The sequence below is a fragment of the Phyllostomus hastatus genome, unplaced genomic scaffold, assembly GCF_019186645.2.
Source record: "Phyllostomus hastatus isolate PE091 unplaced genomic scaffold, TTU_PhHast_1.1 phas_contig_34, whole genome shotgun sequence".
Lineage (NCBI taxonomy): Eukaryota > Metazoa > Chordata > Mammalia > Chiroptera > Phyllostomidae > Phyllostomus > Phyllostomus hastatus.
Genome location: NW_025333857.1, coordinates 49,011,688 through 49,028,421, shown reverse-complemented (window position 1 = coordinate 49,028,421; position 16,734 = coordinate 49,011,688). Strand labels below are relative to the sequence as shown.

At 47.4% G+C, this 16,734-nt stretch overlaps 1 protein-coding gene across 2 annotated transcripts; it reads left to right on the top strand.

Moving 5' to 3' along the window:
• Positions 1 to 40: 40 nt before the first annotated feature.
• Positions 41 to 16,359, top strand: TSTD2 (thiosulfate sulfurtransferase like domain containing 2). Of its 2 annotated transcripts, none has more exons than XM_045841034.1 (10): positions 41 to 176; positions 2,383 to 2,595; positions 3,145 to 3,458; positions 5,292 to 5,412; positions 7,306 to 7,431; positions 8,252 to 8,357; positions 12,313 to 12,431; positions 12,884 to 13,042; positions 13,600 to 13,738; positions 15,534 to 16,359. In XM_045841034.1, the coding sequence occupies exons 2-10, from the start codon at positions 2,431 to 2,433 to the stop codon at positions 15,869 to 15,871; spliced, it is 1,587 nt and encodes a 528-aa protein (XP_045696990.1). In that variant the 5' UTR covers positions 41 to 176; positions 2,383 to 2,430; the 3' UTR covers positions 15,872 to 16,359. The 2 variants fall into 2 exon arrangements, with proteins under 2 accessions (XP_045696990.1, XP_045696991.1); XM_045841035.1 differs by having other exon boundaries at positions 140 to 264.
• The last annotated feature ends 375 nt before the right edge of the window (positions 16,360 to 16,734 follow it).

Below are 16,734 nucleotides of genomic sequence, written 5' to 3'. Positions count from 1 at the left end.
CCAGAGTCCCTTTCGCTAATAATCTCGAAGACTTCCGGAGCGAGGTGACGTTTCAAGCGTTCCTTACTACGTAATCTCCAGGCGTGGCCCGGAGGTCCCAGGGTGGTGAACCTTGTTAATTTCTAGAAGGGCACCGTTCAACGAAGAAAGATCTAAGAAAGTATTAGGAGTGGCAGGTACGTGCTGATGATACTTCTACTTCCGGGCCTCTGCCTCCTTGGGAAAGCTGGGTGGAGACTGGGCCCGGCCCGGCACGCCATTTCGGTAAATAGCACCATTCATCCTATTGCTTAATCCAAAAGTGTAGGTAGGGATCGTTCTTGGGTTCTCCTTTTCCTTCACTTCCTACAGAACAGTGGGTATATAAGGCCTGCCGGCTCCACTTTCAAAATAAATCTAGAATTAGAGCACGTCACTCCTTTGTTTACAACTGTGCAACGACTTGCCATTGCAAACTCCATACTCTTATGTGGGTACAGGGTTCTCGTCTGTCATCACTGCACTCCCATCACTCTGTCTTCCTGCACCAGCTTGTTTCCACTTTGGGAACTGATATTCACTATTTCCTTTGCCCGTAGATCTCTGCTGCTAAATCTGCATGGAGGGCTGCTTGTCATGTAGGTCTCAACTCAAACATCCGGTCCGTAGTGAAGCCTTCCCTGGCTACCCAGTCACTGTTTTATTTCATTCAGCAGATGCTGTGTTTATTAACATTTAGCACCTCCTTTGTGCCAGGCGTTGTTCTAGATGCTGAGACTGCAGAGGCCTTAGCATCTAGAGGAAAAATCTCTGCTTTTATGGTGCTGATGACTCGGAGTACAAATTTGGAGTCAGTTAGTGTATAGTATTCTAAACATAAATTTCCCTTTACTTATGATTGCTTATCCTTTTTCTTTTTTTAATGGAAGTTTAAATATTTACACAAGTTGAGAAGATTATGTAATGAACCTCAATATACTCTGTCAACCAGTTTCAGCAATTCCCAACTCCCAGCCAGTCTAGTTTCACCTATATTATCCCCCCTTTGCACAATTATGAGGAAACTTAGTTTTTAAGTCCTTGGGGCCAGATGAGATCCAATCACTTAGATATTAGATATATAGATAAAGTAATTCAACATTTAAAGGTTAGGACAGCTGGTAATGAGGATCCTCAGCAAAGGAAATTGAGAAGCAGCAGCTTTTATCACTGATACTTCATGTTTTAAAATTGATTTACTTACCGTATTTAGAGTCTCTTCTCTTTCTAGAATATAAGCCTCAAAGAGCAGGTACTGTCACTGTTTTATTAAGACCATCATCCGCAGCACTATTCTGTGTGCCGAGCACATAGCAGTCTCCGCATGGAATAGTTAAGAATACCTAAATTAAAGCGAGAACTGAAAAGGATTTAGAGTGAGGAGAGGTCACACACGTGCACTCAGATACACCACGATCCAAAGCCAGTGCCTTTCCCGGTGCTACATGTTTCATGTTGCCTCTTTGTCACCTGTAGCAGTATGTTGGTTGTCATGTGTCCATTTTGACAAGATTTGGCCACAGTAGCAATTTGCATATTTCTTCTGACTCATTAAAATGGGACTCTCTTGGTAGTTATTTCTTCTAAGACTGGGAATTCACACTGCTCAAAAATTTAGGGAAGAAAAAAGAACCAACTGTTTAGAACTGAAGTTACTAGCACACAGCCTGTGTGCCTAGTGCTTTTTGGTATTGCTTTCCCCTCATCGTTTACATGGCTTGCCCCATTCCAGTTTTCAATGCTACTGCCTCAGACTTCACCCACCCTCTGTGTTTTAAAGACGCCCTCCGTTACTCTGCTCCTTACCCTGCTGTTTGTCTACATAGCCTCTTTTACCATCTGACTTTTTAAAACCTTCACCCAAGGATATGTCTTTATTATTTTTAGAGAGAGAGTGAGGGAGGGAGCAACAGAGAGAAAGAGAAACATCCATATGAGAGGGAAACATCAATTAGTAGTCTCTCATACGTGACTTGACTACAGATTGAACCTGCAGCCCAAGTATGTGCCCTGACCAGGAATCGAATTTGCATGCTTTTTATGTACAGGATGATGCTCCAACCAACTAAGCAACACAGCCTCAGCCCTACTTTTTTAAAAAAATCAAATTATTTGCTTATATTCTGTCTCTCCCCATTGGAATGTAAGCTCTAATAAAGTTGAGTTGTTTTTTTTTTCTATTTCATTACTGCTATGTCCCCACTATCTAGAATAGTGCCTGCTAAATAAATATGTATTGAATGAATGAGTGGATAGCTTGGGCTACTGGTCCCATGCTGTTTGCACAATTAATTAGCATCAAGTTTACTTCAACTAGTAATGAAAGACTTGGACATTACTGTTTCTGCCTTACTTACTTCCTAGGAGAGGGTTAACTGAAAGGGACCCGCCCCCCTGCTGCAACCAAACCAGATGCCTTCTTCCACTTCACCAGACCGAGGAGATGACCTGGAGGCTTGTATTTTAAGATTTTCAGACTGGGATTTGAAAGACACGCATCTTACCAACTCCAGTAGCAGTCTCAAAGCTGAGCTAGATGTCAATACAAAGAAGAAATACTCATTTGCAAAGAAAAAGGTAAAACTGTTGTTGGTGTTTCAGGATCACGTGTGTCTCGTTAATGCAGACAGACCTAGAAGCAGCTCATCAAGCCTGTCCTCCAGGGAGTACAGGGGGAATGGGGCAGGAGGCTGCTGCCGTGTTCAAGGGAGGGTCTGGTCAGGTCCAATACCAGTGATCTTAGTTCAGTGCCAGGCACAAGGGACTCACAGGCAAGGTGTGGTCCTGGGACACGTGTGGTGGAATACTGGAAAACAGATTCCAGACAGACAGGCTGGATTCCTTTCCCCACCTGGGGTTTTGGGAGGAATCCCGGGAACCCAGGAGACCTAGTCATGGGGTGAATAGGTGGCAGTAGGGCAGCTGCTGGTTAAGACGTCTGATCTGGTGCAGCTGGCATAGAGCTTACTAAGAAAACCATTACTCGCCCAGGAAGTTCTTCTGGTGAATAGTGGGACATGAAACTGGAAACCCCTGAGGAAAGACAATAGACGGAATTTCACTGAGACTTCCATTAGCCTTAAACCTACAGTTATTTAACAGTGACAATTTGCAATGTAATTACAGGCATTTGCCCTTTTTGTCAAAACCAAAGAAGTTCTGGCACCTTCTTATAAATGTAAAGAAAGGCGGTGGAAATGCTGTCAGCAACTCTTCCCGGACCAGACCGGCATCCACAGACACGTGGCGACACAGCACGCTGATGAGGTTTGCCGCCAGACCGCCTCTGTTTTAAAGCAGCTGGCTGCGACACTGGGCACCTCGAAGGGCCCTCTGTCTGCAGGCAACGGGAACCCTCCGAAAGAGGACCTAACTCCAAACCATGATGTATCTGCTTGGCTCCCTGATGTTAGTTGCTTTAGCCCGGATGAGCTGGTAAGGTAAGATTTTCATTCTGTGCCTTTGGTTTAATTTTAAAAATGGTTTTTGAGCCTCAGTAAGGGATCACTACCTATCCACTAAAATAGCAAGATCCCAAAGGCACAGAGTTTCTGTATGGGCCTGCGCTAGGCTGATACACATGCATTAGGTACTGCAGAAGTTTACAGCCTGTACAGTACCATATACCACACAGCTGGTAGTGTCGCCAGGTTTCTTGAGAGCCATCCTGTATCTTACCTTTAGGGAGAAGAAAAGAATAGGACATTGTATTGTTTTCAAAGAGAAATCAGAAGGCCCAGCAAGGTAGATGATCCTTCTACCCTGAACAATGTCAGACCTTAAAAAATGTTGCGTTCTGAGCTGAATGTGTTTTAGAAAGGTTGTTAACATTAGAACTGAGGCACAGGACTGGAGGTTTAGAAAAACTTTTACCAAATTATGCTGTGAATTCTAGAGGACAGGTTTCTGATATCAAGCAATTCCCAAACTACTTGGTAAATAGAAAATGTCCAAATTTGATATACTTTAATCACTAGTCTTTAGTGTCAAATATACCTTGTTTATCAGCAAGAAAAGGACAAGGAAAATTGAACCTGGAGTCTGACCTGAGCTAGTCGCTAAAATTTTGTGTGCCTTCATTTCCTCACCTCTAAAATAGGCATTATAGTGTCTGCCCTGCCTGCTTCTCGGCGTTACATACAAATGGCGGTAACAGCACCTGCGAACCACATAGTATTTTGTAAATGTGGGCTCGCACTTCAAGGAATTTGCTTTCTAGTTAAAGAAACAAAGAAAATGGCACAAAGCAATTAGCAGATGACTTGAGACAGACTATGTAATTATCAGTTAAATTGTATGGTTCAGATAGTTTGTTACAGGAGTTTGGAGGAAGGAAAATAGATATGCTCTAAAACAGAGAGGAAGGCTTTGGAGGAAGCTAGGCCCTGAAACCGGATCCCAGAGCCAGATGGGACCTTCACCATCATCTAAAATACATCTGTGTAGCATTATTGTGGAGGATGCTATCAGGTATTGAAAAGAGAGGTATTTAAGCCCTGCCTGGTGTAGCTCAGTGGATTGAGCACGGGCTGCAAACCAAAGGGTTGGTAGTTTGATTCCCAGTCAGGGCATGTGCCTGGGCTGCGGGCCAGGTCCACAGTACAGGGCACTTAAGAGGCAGCCACACAGTGATTTTTCTCACCTTCACTTCCTCTTCCCGTCTCTCTAAAATGAATAAATAAAATCTTTTTTTAAAAAAGAAAAGAGGTGTTTAAGACAAATAAGTCTGGGAAGCACTAGTTTAAAATGTTCTTTATTGCAGCACCCTCAGAGCCCTTAATAGATAAGGGGCTTTTACTGTGATTCAAAGGGAGAAACACTGTCTGCAGGATTTCTCCATCATGATTTCATAGAACAGCTTCAGAGTGCACTTTTGGGAAATGCATCTTACTTTAGTTCTGCAGTTTTACAGATGAGGAAATAGGGCCAGAGGTGCTGAGAGACCTGTGCAGACCCCACGGCACAGGGCAGTAGCAAGGGTATGTGTTCTAGTGCCAGAAATCTGGTGTCCAAGTCCTGCTGTGACTTGTAGCTGTCTCACCTGGAAGGAATTGGCCTCAGTGTACTCGGCTCTAAAGTGCGGGTACTGCCCTTCTTTAGAGCAGATGCGGACAGGGGTTGCTTCTCATTTCAGGAGAACGGTAGCAGGTACGAAGGCAGGCATGAATTGCTTCGTCTAAGCCTTCCCTCTGGCGCTGCCTGGGTTACTTTATGAATTGTGGCTTGTATGCCAGCGGCTCACATGCTCTCTCCCTGCGGTTTTCTTCATACAGTGGCCAGGGCGGTGAGGAAGGAGAGGTGCTGCTTTACTACTGCTACTGCGACCTGGAGGATCCCCACTGGATCTGCGCCTGGCAGACAGCTCTGTGTCAGCGCCTGCACCTCACGGGCAAGGTAACGCCTTTTCCCACACTCCGCCCTGCACTGGGCTCCTCTGGCCTTGCACTCGGATTGCACAGGCTGCGCTCCTTACAAGAGGGTTCACTGTTGGGTTCTTAGAAATTAGCGAACTCGTGCTAGGCATTAAAACAGAATACTAAATAGCTATTAACATGGTGTTTTATGAGAATATTTAATGGCACAGACCAGGGGTCAATCAATTTAAAGAGGCAAATAGTAAATATTTTAGGCTTTGCACAAAAAATGACTCAACCCTCATTCCCAGCACAGTTCCTAGTGCACAGTAAAATACTTAGTAAACATTTGTGGAATGAATACATTTATTATCATCTCTGTTTAGAGATCATCTTAAAAGATGAATATTCTCACACTCAACCTGCATGTACAACATATGAAACCAATTTCTTTCCTTGGTTTAGGGGCTGATTTTTATTTTTGGCCCAGCCCAAGGTGAGGGTCTCGTACCACAAGGTGGCAGCACCTGCCTTGAACTTAGGTCTAAATTCTTAGGTTTCCATGATACCTGTGCAGCTTACTGAGATCATTTTCTGCTCATAGGAAACTTGTCAGAATATTGGTGTTTAGTTAGAGAAAGAGGAATACTTGAAAGTTCTGGAATTATGGAAGGAAGCATCTTGTCCCTATTGCTGTGCATTCCCTATTGCCTAAAGATACTTAAGGGAGTGCATTGGAGGCTTTGGAAAGGAAAAATTAGAAGGTTTAGAGCCAGTAAGATCGGGTTCTGAATCCCATATTTAGCACACCAACTTGTGCCCTTGGGCACGGATGCTTGCTTTTCCTGAGCTCGGTTCCTGTTCCGCCGAGTGGGGATTGTGACACCTACCCCTCAGGGTTCTGACGCAGAGCTCCTGTCTCTTAGTGGGTGCTTAGGAACGCTGACTGTAGCTCTTCGTCTCCGAGTTTGTGGCCTCCTTCACCAAGGAGCTGCTTTGAAATTTCTGTGGAAGGATCCTAGAAATTGAAGGTCTAGTGTGTGAGTTTAGAGATTACGCTGCCCCAGCTCTACAGGGAGTGGATGTGCTTGTTTTTATTTGGATTCTGAGATAAAATAACCAAGAAAAGCATCTACTGATCTACCCAAAAGACAGTAACGTGGACGTGTGTACTTCTTCATCGTATCTGTCACAGTCAGAAAGTTTTAGGGTAGGTTTCCTGACCCTTTTACTGGTTAGCTCTGTTTTTCTATGTAATCCCTTAAAAATATATAAGTTGAAATACCTAACCAAAAAATCCTCTCTGAATATGGTTTAGAGGGAAGTTTCAGGTCTAGTAGGAGAGCAGATAGTTGATATTACTCAGAGTAAAAACAAACTTGAAACATTGACCCATCAATATTGTCAAGACTTACACAGAAGTGGGCATTCTTTTTTTTTTTAAATCCTCCCCTGCACACATGCTTATTGATTTTAGAAAGAGGAGAAGTGGGGGACAGAGAGAGGGAGAGGAACACCGAAGCGAGGGAGAACCATCGGTCGGTTTCCTCTCATATGCGCCCCGACTGGGGACCAGACCCACAGCCTGGGCATGTCCCTGACTGGGAATGGAACTCGTGATCTTTCTGGTTACAAGATAGGGCTCCAGCCACCTGAGCCGCACCGGCCCGGGCAGAAGTGCACATTCATTTTTGATGTCGCTACATTTTACATAAGTTTATTAAAATAACAAGTAGCAAAAGTATACTATTTGTATTACTAATACCTATAGCCATCTCAATTTTAAAATAAAGCCTAATTAATAAAGTGTCCACAGCAGTGTCTCTGCATTTCCTCTTCACCTCATTGACATACCCGAGCCTGTTCCATCCTGGGAAGATTAAACTAAGCGGGAACAAACAGCATTCCCTTTCTCGCACTGTCTCGTGTCCAGGTGCGAATTGCTACAGAAGGAGTCAACGGGACGGTTGGTGGGAGCAGACTGGCCACCAGGCTCTATGTGGAAGCCATGCTTTCCTGCCCACTGTTCAAGGGTTACCTGAGTGAGGACGATTTTAAGGTAAGAGAAACTGAAAAGAAGGTGGCTCTAGAGCCATTTGCTCCTGCCTTGGTGCCTCCTCCTGTTGTAGGTCCTGAAGAGGAGGTCCGTGCAGAACCAGCTAAACACCCCTCCCCTTTACAAGGTTTGAAGGCAGTGCATTGGCCGGGCGTGCGCGTTCCCGTTCTGCCACCACGTCGCCACGTGGTCCCGGTCAAGTTAGCGCCCTCTCTGGACCTCAGCCCCCCTCTGTACAGAGTGAGGATGGCACAGTTCACACCGCCTAAGCCCTAACACTTAGAGGCGTGTGCTCACTTGGGAGACTGCCTGGCTGTTTCCGCAAACCTGCCGGGATCAGATCGGCACCTCACACCGCAGGGGAACAAGGTCGCTCCTACAGCTAGCTGCTGCATGTGAGTGGCTTTCTGCTCTATTGTGATAGGTGAGAAAGGTGGTGGGAAACAACCTTGCTGCTGTTAGTGCTGGGGGTGACAGGCAGAGAGAGGTCATCGCCTCAGAGCAGGAGCTGGGATGTGGTTTTGCGTGTTGGAGTTGCTCAGGATGTTTCCGTTTTAGATACATACTGCCGTAGAAACACCTTTTCAGTGTGGCATTCCTGCACGTGGTAGGCATGCAGTAATTAAGTGCCAAGTATAAGATTTACGTGTGTTTTATAATGATACGGTAGCTGAAGTATTAAGGAGCCTCAAGTCAGGAAACCTGTTTTCATGGGACAAGGGAATTACGGCCTAGAATGTTCCAGATAACTCAGCATTATTAGATGTCTCATACCTGGACGTGGAGAGAAAGACCGTGTTCTGCTTCGTTTCTCGTTGGCCAGACCAGCAAGGGAGGAGCTTGCTGTTTTCCGGAACTGCGTGTCGGTGTGTTTGAAGAAATTGTGCCCTTGGGGATCAGTCCCAGTGAGATCTCCTACAAGAAGCCTGGTATGCTTGCTCTTAGAAGAAGCACTTTGCTTTTCTTCAAAAAGGTAGGACAGTGTAGAGACAGATGTGGAAGCTGGGTGCAGGTCAACTCGAGTTTTGATGAACCCTCTCGTTACAACAGCTGGGGGCGCCAAACACTGGGGTTTATTTGTGCTTAGATTCGTCTTCTGTTTGGTGCTGTGGGAACTGAAGACTCGCCCCCCAGAATGACCTTAGTTATTCTTTTTATTTATTATTATTACTACTATTTTTAATCCTCACCCTAGGATATGCTTGATTTTAGAGAGGGGGAGGGAGGCAGAGAGAGAAGGGGAGAAATATTGCTGCAAGAAACAGCAGTTGCTTCTCATGTGCACCCAGACCTGGACTGAACCTGCGGCCCAGGTATGTGTCCTGACCAGGATTGAACCTGTGACCTTTCGGTTTATTGGGCAACGCTCCAACCAACTGAGCTACCCCAGCCAGGACTTAGTTCTTCTCCTTGATGACCATTTGGCAAGGAGTCATTTTCTCTTTTCAAAGATAGCAATTTGGGGGACCAGTGTGATTATTGCTTGTGAATAGTTCATCGACCGAGTAGGAGATACACAGGCGTATTGCTACAGGAAGCAAGTCACTGACAACATCAAAGCAGTTTGTTTGCAAGTGCTCCAGAATGTTCTCTCTCCCCTCTTTTTCTGGTTACCATTGATGGTTGAAAGAAGTTTGGTGGAGTTTTTTTTTGTTTTTGTTATACCGTTTACTATGAAAATAGGCAGGCATTGAAAAAATAGACACCAGTATGGTGAACTCTCATGTACCTGTCTCACACCTTCAGGAATTACAAGTTCATGGCCATTTCATCTACATATACACCCTTCTCCCACTTGTGATTATTTGGAAGGGAATTCTGGTATCATGTCTTTTCATTCATAAATATTTTAGTAGCTATCTCTAAGGATAAAGATTTTGAAAAAACTACAAAACCATTATCAGATCTGAAACATTTTTAAGTTATTCTTTACTATTATCAAATATTTTTATATTTATTATTATCAAATAATACCATATTGTTTACCAAATGTTCCCACTTATTTCATAATTTAAAATTTTTGTTTCTATTTGGATTCAGGTAATGTCCACTCGTTGCTGTTGATCACTATCAAAGTCTCTCTTAACCTAAAGATTTGCCTCCATTTTTGTCCCCTTGTCTATTTTCTGAGGGAACTGGGTCATTTGCCCATGGAATTTTCCACAGTCAGGACACAGCTGACTGCATCCCCGAGGGGTATTCTCCTGTCCCCTGTACTTCCTGTGTTTGGGAGTGCTGCCTCATGGAAATACAGTGTGAGCCACATGGGGACGTTTACGTTTTCTAGTGATGGCCACATTTTAAAAAGTAAAAGGAAATAAGTGAAATTGATTTATAAAATATCTTTTATTTAATGCATTATAACCAAAATATTATTTCAACATGTATCCAATGTGGAAAATTGCTGGGGTATTTCACCGTGTTTGTGCATGCAGAGTCTTTGAAGTCCTGCGTCTATGGCCGCATTTCAGGAGCCCATCAGCCACACGTGGCTATTGGCTACCATGTTAGACAACTGCAGTCTGTAGACTTGATCAGATTCAGATTTGATTTTCTTTTTCATTTTCTTTTTCCCCAACACTACTTAATAGATAGTATTGTCTCCTTTCATCAGGAAGCACAAAGGTCTATATTCGTTTTTTAACATGTAAATGTTAAAAGAAGGCTAGGAGTTAAGCCAGAGGGAATAAGATACAAGCATCTAGGAAGGGACTCATGATGAGGAGAGAAGGGCCGGAGAGGGCCATGCCTGCGCAGTGTCCCTACCCGGGCAGGGGCAGGTGAGCAGAGACAGCTTTCCTTGGTTCTGCAGGACACGGCTCAGGAAGTCAGGCGAGAGTGGGCTCCAGCCACTACTGTGCTGCTTCTGTTTGAGCCAAGTGTGCAGGCGTTTCTTTTAAATGTGTCCACGTGAGTCACTGTGCAGTCAGGCCGTCCCAGGGCCAGGAGAGCAGCCGAGGGAATGGATCTGGTTCCCTGTGGCTCCTTGTACAAAGGTGGGGGGGGGGGTTAAAACCCCCTGGAATTTATTTATAGCATTGTACATTCTTACATGTTTAAACTACAGTCACCCTCAGAGTACACTCCATTTGACACAGTACCCCTATTGAGATGTTTTTTCTGCTGCTCAAAACAGTTTTTGAACTCGTCGATTTTGATGCCTTTTTCTGCTTCTGCTGTTTTTTGTTTCACCTCTTCCCCATCGGCAAAACATTTCCCTTTGAGGACTTTTTTCATCCAGGGAAACAAAAAAAAAAAGTCACTCAGGACAAGATCGGGTGAATAGGAAGGGTAGGGCAGAGGGGCCATGCTGTTGGGGGTCAAAAACTGAACACAGCATAGTGTGGGCAGGTGCACTCATAAACCTCCCATCATGAAATGGGCAAAGGCCTTGAAAGAGTCTTCAAAAAAATTCACCAAAGCTGAACGCAGCCTCTCACAACAACACCAACTGGTGCACTGATACAGATGGGTTTCTAGAACACTCTCCTAGCAAGAGAAGCCTGTACTACAAGGGGCCTGCCCTCCAGAAGGAAATTCTGGGTTTTTAGGGTCATCCCTCGTAAGGAGAAATCTTAGCAGTTGTCCATGCTTCTCATCACAGTTCTGGACCTCCCTCTTCACCCCACTGTTTCAGTGACCGTGTAATTACGTGACAGTAACATAAAATCTGGCCTTGTTACATTCTTCCCACAGTCTTGGGTTGGGCGGGTTGGAACCTGGGTCCTTTGGCCATGCTCTGGGGCCTCTTGCCCCGCCTGGGAACCCAGCAGTTCCAGGTGGTGGTTGGGATTCATTTCTGAGTGGAGTGAGGCTCCTGTGTTGCTGTCAGGGCTTATCACGAGTGGTGGCCGAAGTCACCGGAGCCTCTGCCCACGAGGTGCGGTTGCCCCGCACTGCGAGATGCACCAAAAGTTCCTTCCAGCCAGCTGAGGTGTCTGAACCCCGAAAGACACAGGGATAATTCTGTCCTGGAGAGTTGGGAAAGCAAAGGGCCCCCCCACCCCCCACTGCTGACAGGTTCTCTCTTTAGTTTCCTTATATTCTGTTTCTCTGTCCCCTCCTCCGCCCAGCCTTCCCTCCCTTTCTCTCTCTCACCCTTCGTCCTCCTGTACCGTTCCCACCATCAGCCCTCGCACCCCTTGCGCTTTCTCTCAGGCACAGGTGTGAGCATAACGTCGTGGGAGGAAGTTAGAAAGTTTTTTTAAAAATACACATGTGTGAGAAGAAGGTGTCATCACATAGAAATGCGTCACCTCCTCCGCATGTAGCGACGATGGAAGACTGGCCGGAAAATGGGCCAGCAAGCCACGTGGTAGCTTAGATCCCAGCTGCCCGGCTTTTATCAATGGATTGTGCCCAGTGTGAGGGTGTAAACTTCTTTGACTGATTATCACTAAACTGCTGGCTCCCACCCTGGCTGGTGTGGCTCAGTGGATTGAGCACCAATCTGCAAACCAAAATATCACCAGTTTGATTCCTGGTCCGGGTACATGCCTGGGTTGCAGGCCAGGTCCCTGGCGGGGGTGTGCAAGAGGTGACCGATCAATGTATTTCTTGCACATTGATGTTTCTCCTCTTCTCTTTCTCCCTCCCTTCTCCTCTCTCTAGAAATAAATAAATAAAATCTTTAAAAATAAATAAACTGCCAGGTCTCCATAGTGCTTACCTTAGGAGGAAGGACAGTTAGGACACCTGGAATTACTAAATTATTTCATCATGGTCATCAGTGCTATTTGAGACATAATTGTTGTTATGAAGAAAAAAACCTTTAGGTGGAAGGAGACAAAACGGTGTGTAAAAGTCACTGGCCTGGCCACTTGTGCTTTAGCTTTGTTTCTTTGTTCGTGTTTTGTTTTAACTGATTTTTTGGTTTGGTTTTAGGAATCCATTTATCACCAGGTGAATTTCATAAAGAAGTAGAGAAGTTTTTGTCTCAGGCAAATCAAGAACAAAGTGATACCATCCTGCTGGACTGCAGAAACTTCTATGAAAGCAAAATAGTAAGTGAGAACCCAAGTGAACTCAGCACAGCGTGGCGTGTTCCTCTGAACATGGCGTGTTCCTCTGAAGCGGACACTGTGTTCCCGCCTGTGGTCGGGCCACGTGGGTCTCTCCCCACCGCTCTCGGCTTCAGAGGAAGCCCAAGCCATGAGCTCAGGGTCTGGTGAGAAAGTCCGAGAAAACAGGAATTAAAGACATCCTGGCACATGATGTGCAGTTGGCCTTGGGCAGCCCCTCCAGTTCCCCCAGACTCTGGGAAGGGCACCCACCGCCCACCAGCCTTGTCCCTGAGTGGCAGGTCGTGACGTCGAAAGGTCCGAGTGTGGGTGGGATGAGAGCAGCAGCTAGCAGGCGTGTCCTTGCCAAGGCTGGGGGTGGGGAAGGGGTGTCTGGCACAGGAAAGGCACACCAGGCACACTTTTCTGACCATTTTCCTTCTCTCACATTCTAGGGACACTTCCAGGGCTGCTTAGCCCCAGACATCAGGAAATTCAGTTACTTCCCTAGCTACGTTGACAAAAACCTAGAACTCTTCAGAGACAAGAGGGTGCTGATGTACTGCACTGGGGGCATCCGTTGCGAGCGGGGTTCGGCCTACCTCAAAGCCAAGGTGCGTCACCCTCTCTGGGGCTCCGCCGTGCTCCGCAGCATGTGTGGAGCCCCCCTTCGTTCACACTCCCTCCTCCAGCCCGCCGGGGGGTTATTCTCCTCTTGTCCGGTGTCAGCGAGAGTTTATGCGTACAAAATCGGACGTTCTGAACTCCTCAAGTGTGAGAAATGCTTAACAGCCTTACAGACTCGTCAGGTACAAACGGGAGAAATTAGTTAACATCTCCCTTTGCCTCATGCTCTTGCTTGATCCTGAGATGAGCAAATTTGGTAACATCGCAAGTCCCAACAGGTGTCTTCCTATATTTAGGGGGCAACAAAAATAGCTGAGCTTCGTGGGATCTGGACGGGGAAGGCCCTGACTGCTGTCATTGCCCATCCCCCGGTCGGCAAGACCTGGCCAGTTGGTCCCTTGAGCCCTCAGTCAGCAGTTTCTCGGCCCCACCGCAGGAGCCAGGAGCCGTGCCTTGGCGTCCCTCACCGTGCGCCCTTCCTCTGTGGAGCTTCTGACTCGTCTCTGCCTGTCCCCTCCAACCTCCTGTTGTTTCCCACACACAGGGCGTGTGCAGGGAGGTGTTCCAGCTCAAGGGCGGCATCCACAAGTACCTGGAGGAGTTTCCCGATGGCTTTTACAGAGGGAAGCTGTTTGTCTTCGATGAGCGTTTCGCCCTGTCCTACAACAGCGACACAGTGTCAGGTGGGTCGGCTGGGGCCAGGACCTGAACTCGCAGCCAGGCCCGCTCTCCGTGGCAGCCACTGGACGGCAGGCCGGTACCGATCCCTCGGAAACAACCGGGAAGGAGTGCGCAGCGCTGCCACCACCGCCCTCAGAGTTGGAGATGGGCCTGTGTCGGGACCCGGGCTTCCCTGCGTACCAGTTAAGCAAGTGCTCAGAACAGGGACAAGGTCCCTGCTCTGCCTTCCTGCTGAGAGTCGAACTGAAAGGCCAACTCAGGGACTTCCCCTGGGGTCAGTAGATCGAATTCAGGGATTCTATGCATTTCGGTGGGAAAATAATTACGATAGTTTTATCTTCATTTTCATAACCCCTCACTAAATGTAACACTCCTGTCCATTATGAATGAATGTAAGCAACACATCACAGGTATTAGGTGTATCTATGACTTTGTCAGTAGAAATCACAGTGTTTTCATAGGTTATATTTGGTACCGATACCTCAAAATCGCATTTATGTTCATTGTTTCCAAATGGATATGGCTCTTAGTCCTACCACTCTTATCATTTAAGGTGCTAATATCTTACTATATTCCAGATTCTTAGAAATATTTTAATATTTTGTGTTTCTGTATAATTGGTTTTCTTTGTAAGCCTATGTAGTTTACTTTATGCATTTAACAAATATTTTTCTAAGAGCTCACAGCCTTCACTAGACTGCCAAGCAAATCCCACGGCACAAAGCAAGAGAACCCCCAGTTCAGACGGTCTGCGCACACGCGTGGTGCGCACTTCTCAACGGTGGGCGGGGCACTCCGAGGCGGGAGCCGGGCCTGGGCCGAGGCCGGAGGCAGGGGTGGCCACAGGAAGCGAATGGTCTGGCTGGCTTTGAGTCCACACTAACCCGTGGTACCAGACAAGGGCCGGCAGTGACGCAGGATGAAAATAATCCTCTAGAAAGATGGCTCTTACCCCGGATGGCGAGAGGAGGAAGGTCGCAGGCAGACAGCCCTAGTGGCTACTGCAGGTCTAGAACAGGGGTCAGAGACCGAGATCGCATTACCACTCAGATGAAAAAGAGGGTCTGAGTTTGGTGGTCCTCTCCCCTTCTTGATCTTCTGCTTAAGTTGGATCATGCTGTATTTGTGTAACTTATTGAAAGCTACTTTGCATCTGTTTTGGAGTTAGATGTAGTATAAAGCGGAGAGAAAGGCTCAAAGATGGCTTAGATAAACTTGGTAGAAAGACTTGAAGAAGGATCAGTGGTAAGAGAAGTCAGCAGGGAAAAACCCGCTGAGAAAGTCTGTAATTCAGGTTTTAGGGAGCCCAGTGCAAAGTGTCCGCCAGCACCAGCAGGAGAACCAGGCCTGTGGAGGTGGCATGTGGGCTGTAGGAGTTGAATTAGTTGCGTGATCGTCTGCATTCGGGTGTGTTGCTCCCCGGGATAGGGGGGCGGCGATCTAAAGGGAAAAGACCACGGAACAAGGGGTGGTTGGCTAGCTTCGGGGCGGGGGGGGCGGGGCGGGGGAAGTTACCACCTGTTTTCTAAAAGGGAAAAGAGAAAGTGGGTCAGTGAATGCTGGAATCAGGAAGACCATTCCCAGAAGCAACCTCCCCCTCAAAAAATGGGGGGATGGGGATCATTTTTCATGAGAAGTTAGGAGGCTTACTATTTAGCAACATTCCCCAGGTGCAACAGGACATCTTCGATTCTGATGAGCTGAGAGGTGTATTTAGGAGCTGGACAGGCGCCTCAACACGCATGTGCGTGCGTGTGTGTACGCGTGTTCCTGACAAAGACTGCTCTTCCTTCTCAGAGTGTTCCTACTGTGGAGTGCCCTGGGACCGCTACCAGCTCTGCTCCACGCCCCAGTGCCGCCAGCTGGTCTTGAGCTGCCCCGCCTGCCGAGGACAAGGGTTCACGGCCTGCTGCGTCACCTGTCAGGACAAGGGGAGCCGGCCTGCTGCAGTCCCCACCTGGAGCGGCTTCAGAGAGGAATGCGAGTGCACTGCCCGGCGGCCGCGCGTGCCCAGCGACCTTCCACGGCCGGTGCAGCTCCCCGAGAGCCCAGAGGTGAGACCCAGTGTCGCCGAGGACGGGCCACGCTCATGTGGGCGGCACCATCATCATTTCCCTGAGCCTCCACAGAGCTAGGTTTGAAGTGACCCTGTACTGGAGAATGTCAAGGCCGCTGCAACAGAGAACTGGGGGACTTGGTGCTGGCCAGTGCCGTCGTGGCCACCTGGACTTAAGAGGAGGGAGCAGGGAGTCGGTGCTGACCTCTTGCCTGAGACACTCTGACTCGGAAATCTGGACAACATAGAAGCAGGTGAGCCGTGGGGGTCCCGGAGCCGCTGAGGGGTAGAACCCGGGCCCAGTGACCAGGCCCTGCCCTTTCTGCACTGTGCAGCGCACTCGTGGTAGTTATTTTCCTTGCCACTAAACCTGTCTGCTCTGATGGCAGCAGTGCAAACGCTGTGGCCCTGGAAGTGGACTCTTTGGAACTCGTCCCTGTAGGCCACCTGCCACCCACCCCTCCCCTCCCCCGTCTCTCAGCCTGAGAGCACTGGACCAGGACCTGCTGAGTCCAGCATCTGCCCATCTCCTGCTTTTGTGAATAAAGCTTTGTGGGAGTGGCCACATCCATTTGTTTACATGTGATTTATGGAAGAATCAGGTGTTTTCAACTCAACAGAAAAATTACGGCCTGCAAAACTTACAGTATTTACTACCTGGTCCTTCACAGGAAAAATTCCCAGCTCTTGGTCTAGATCAGTAGCTCGTCTGATGGTCTTAAAGATGTGGCCCACCCTCGTTTCCTGTTGGTGTGGTTTCAAACAGAGATGCTCCCCAATAATCTCTGCTTTCCCCACACTTGGCTTTTAAGTATTTTCTTAGAGAGATTCGGATGACCTTGACAACACTGACATTTGGGCGGTGTTTGTGAGTGCCTTAGGACGTGAGATGTGTTCTGAGTGAGGCCCCTCAGCTTTGCCCGGGTCCCCGGCTGTGTCGAG

Bases quoted from the DNA above. Each gene is read 5' to 3' on its own strand.
- TSTD2 (XM_045841034.1), top strand. From the start codon at position 2,431: ATGCCTTCTTCCACTTCACCAGACCGAGGAGATGACCTGGAGGCTTGT. The intron at 5,413-7,305 runs GTAACGCCTTTT...TCTCGTGTCCAG, and splicing joins GCCTGCACCTCACGGGCAAG to GTGCGAATTGCTACAGAAGG. The intron at 13,043-13,599 runs GTGCGTCACCCT...TCCCACACACAG, and splicing joins CGGCCTACCTCAAAGCCAAG to GGCGTGTGCAGGGAGGTGTT.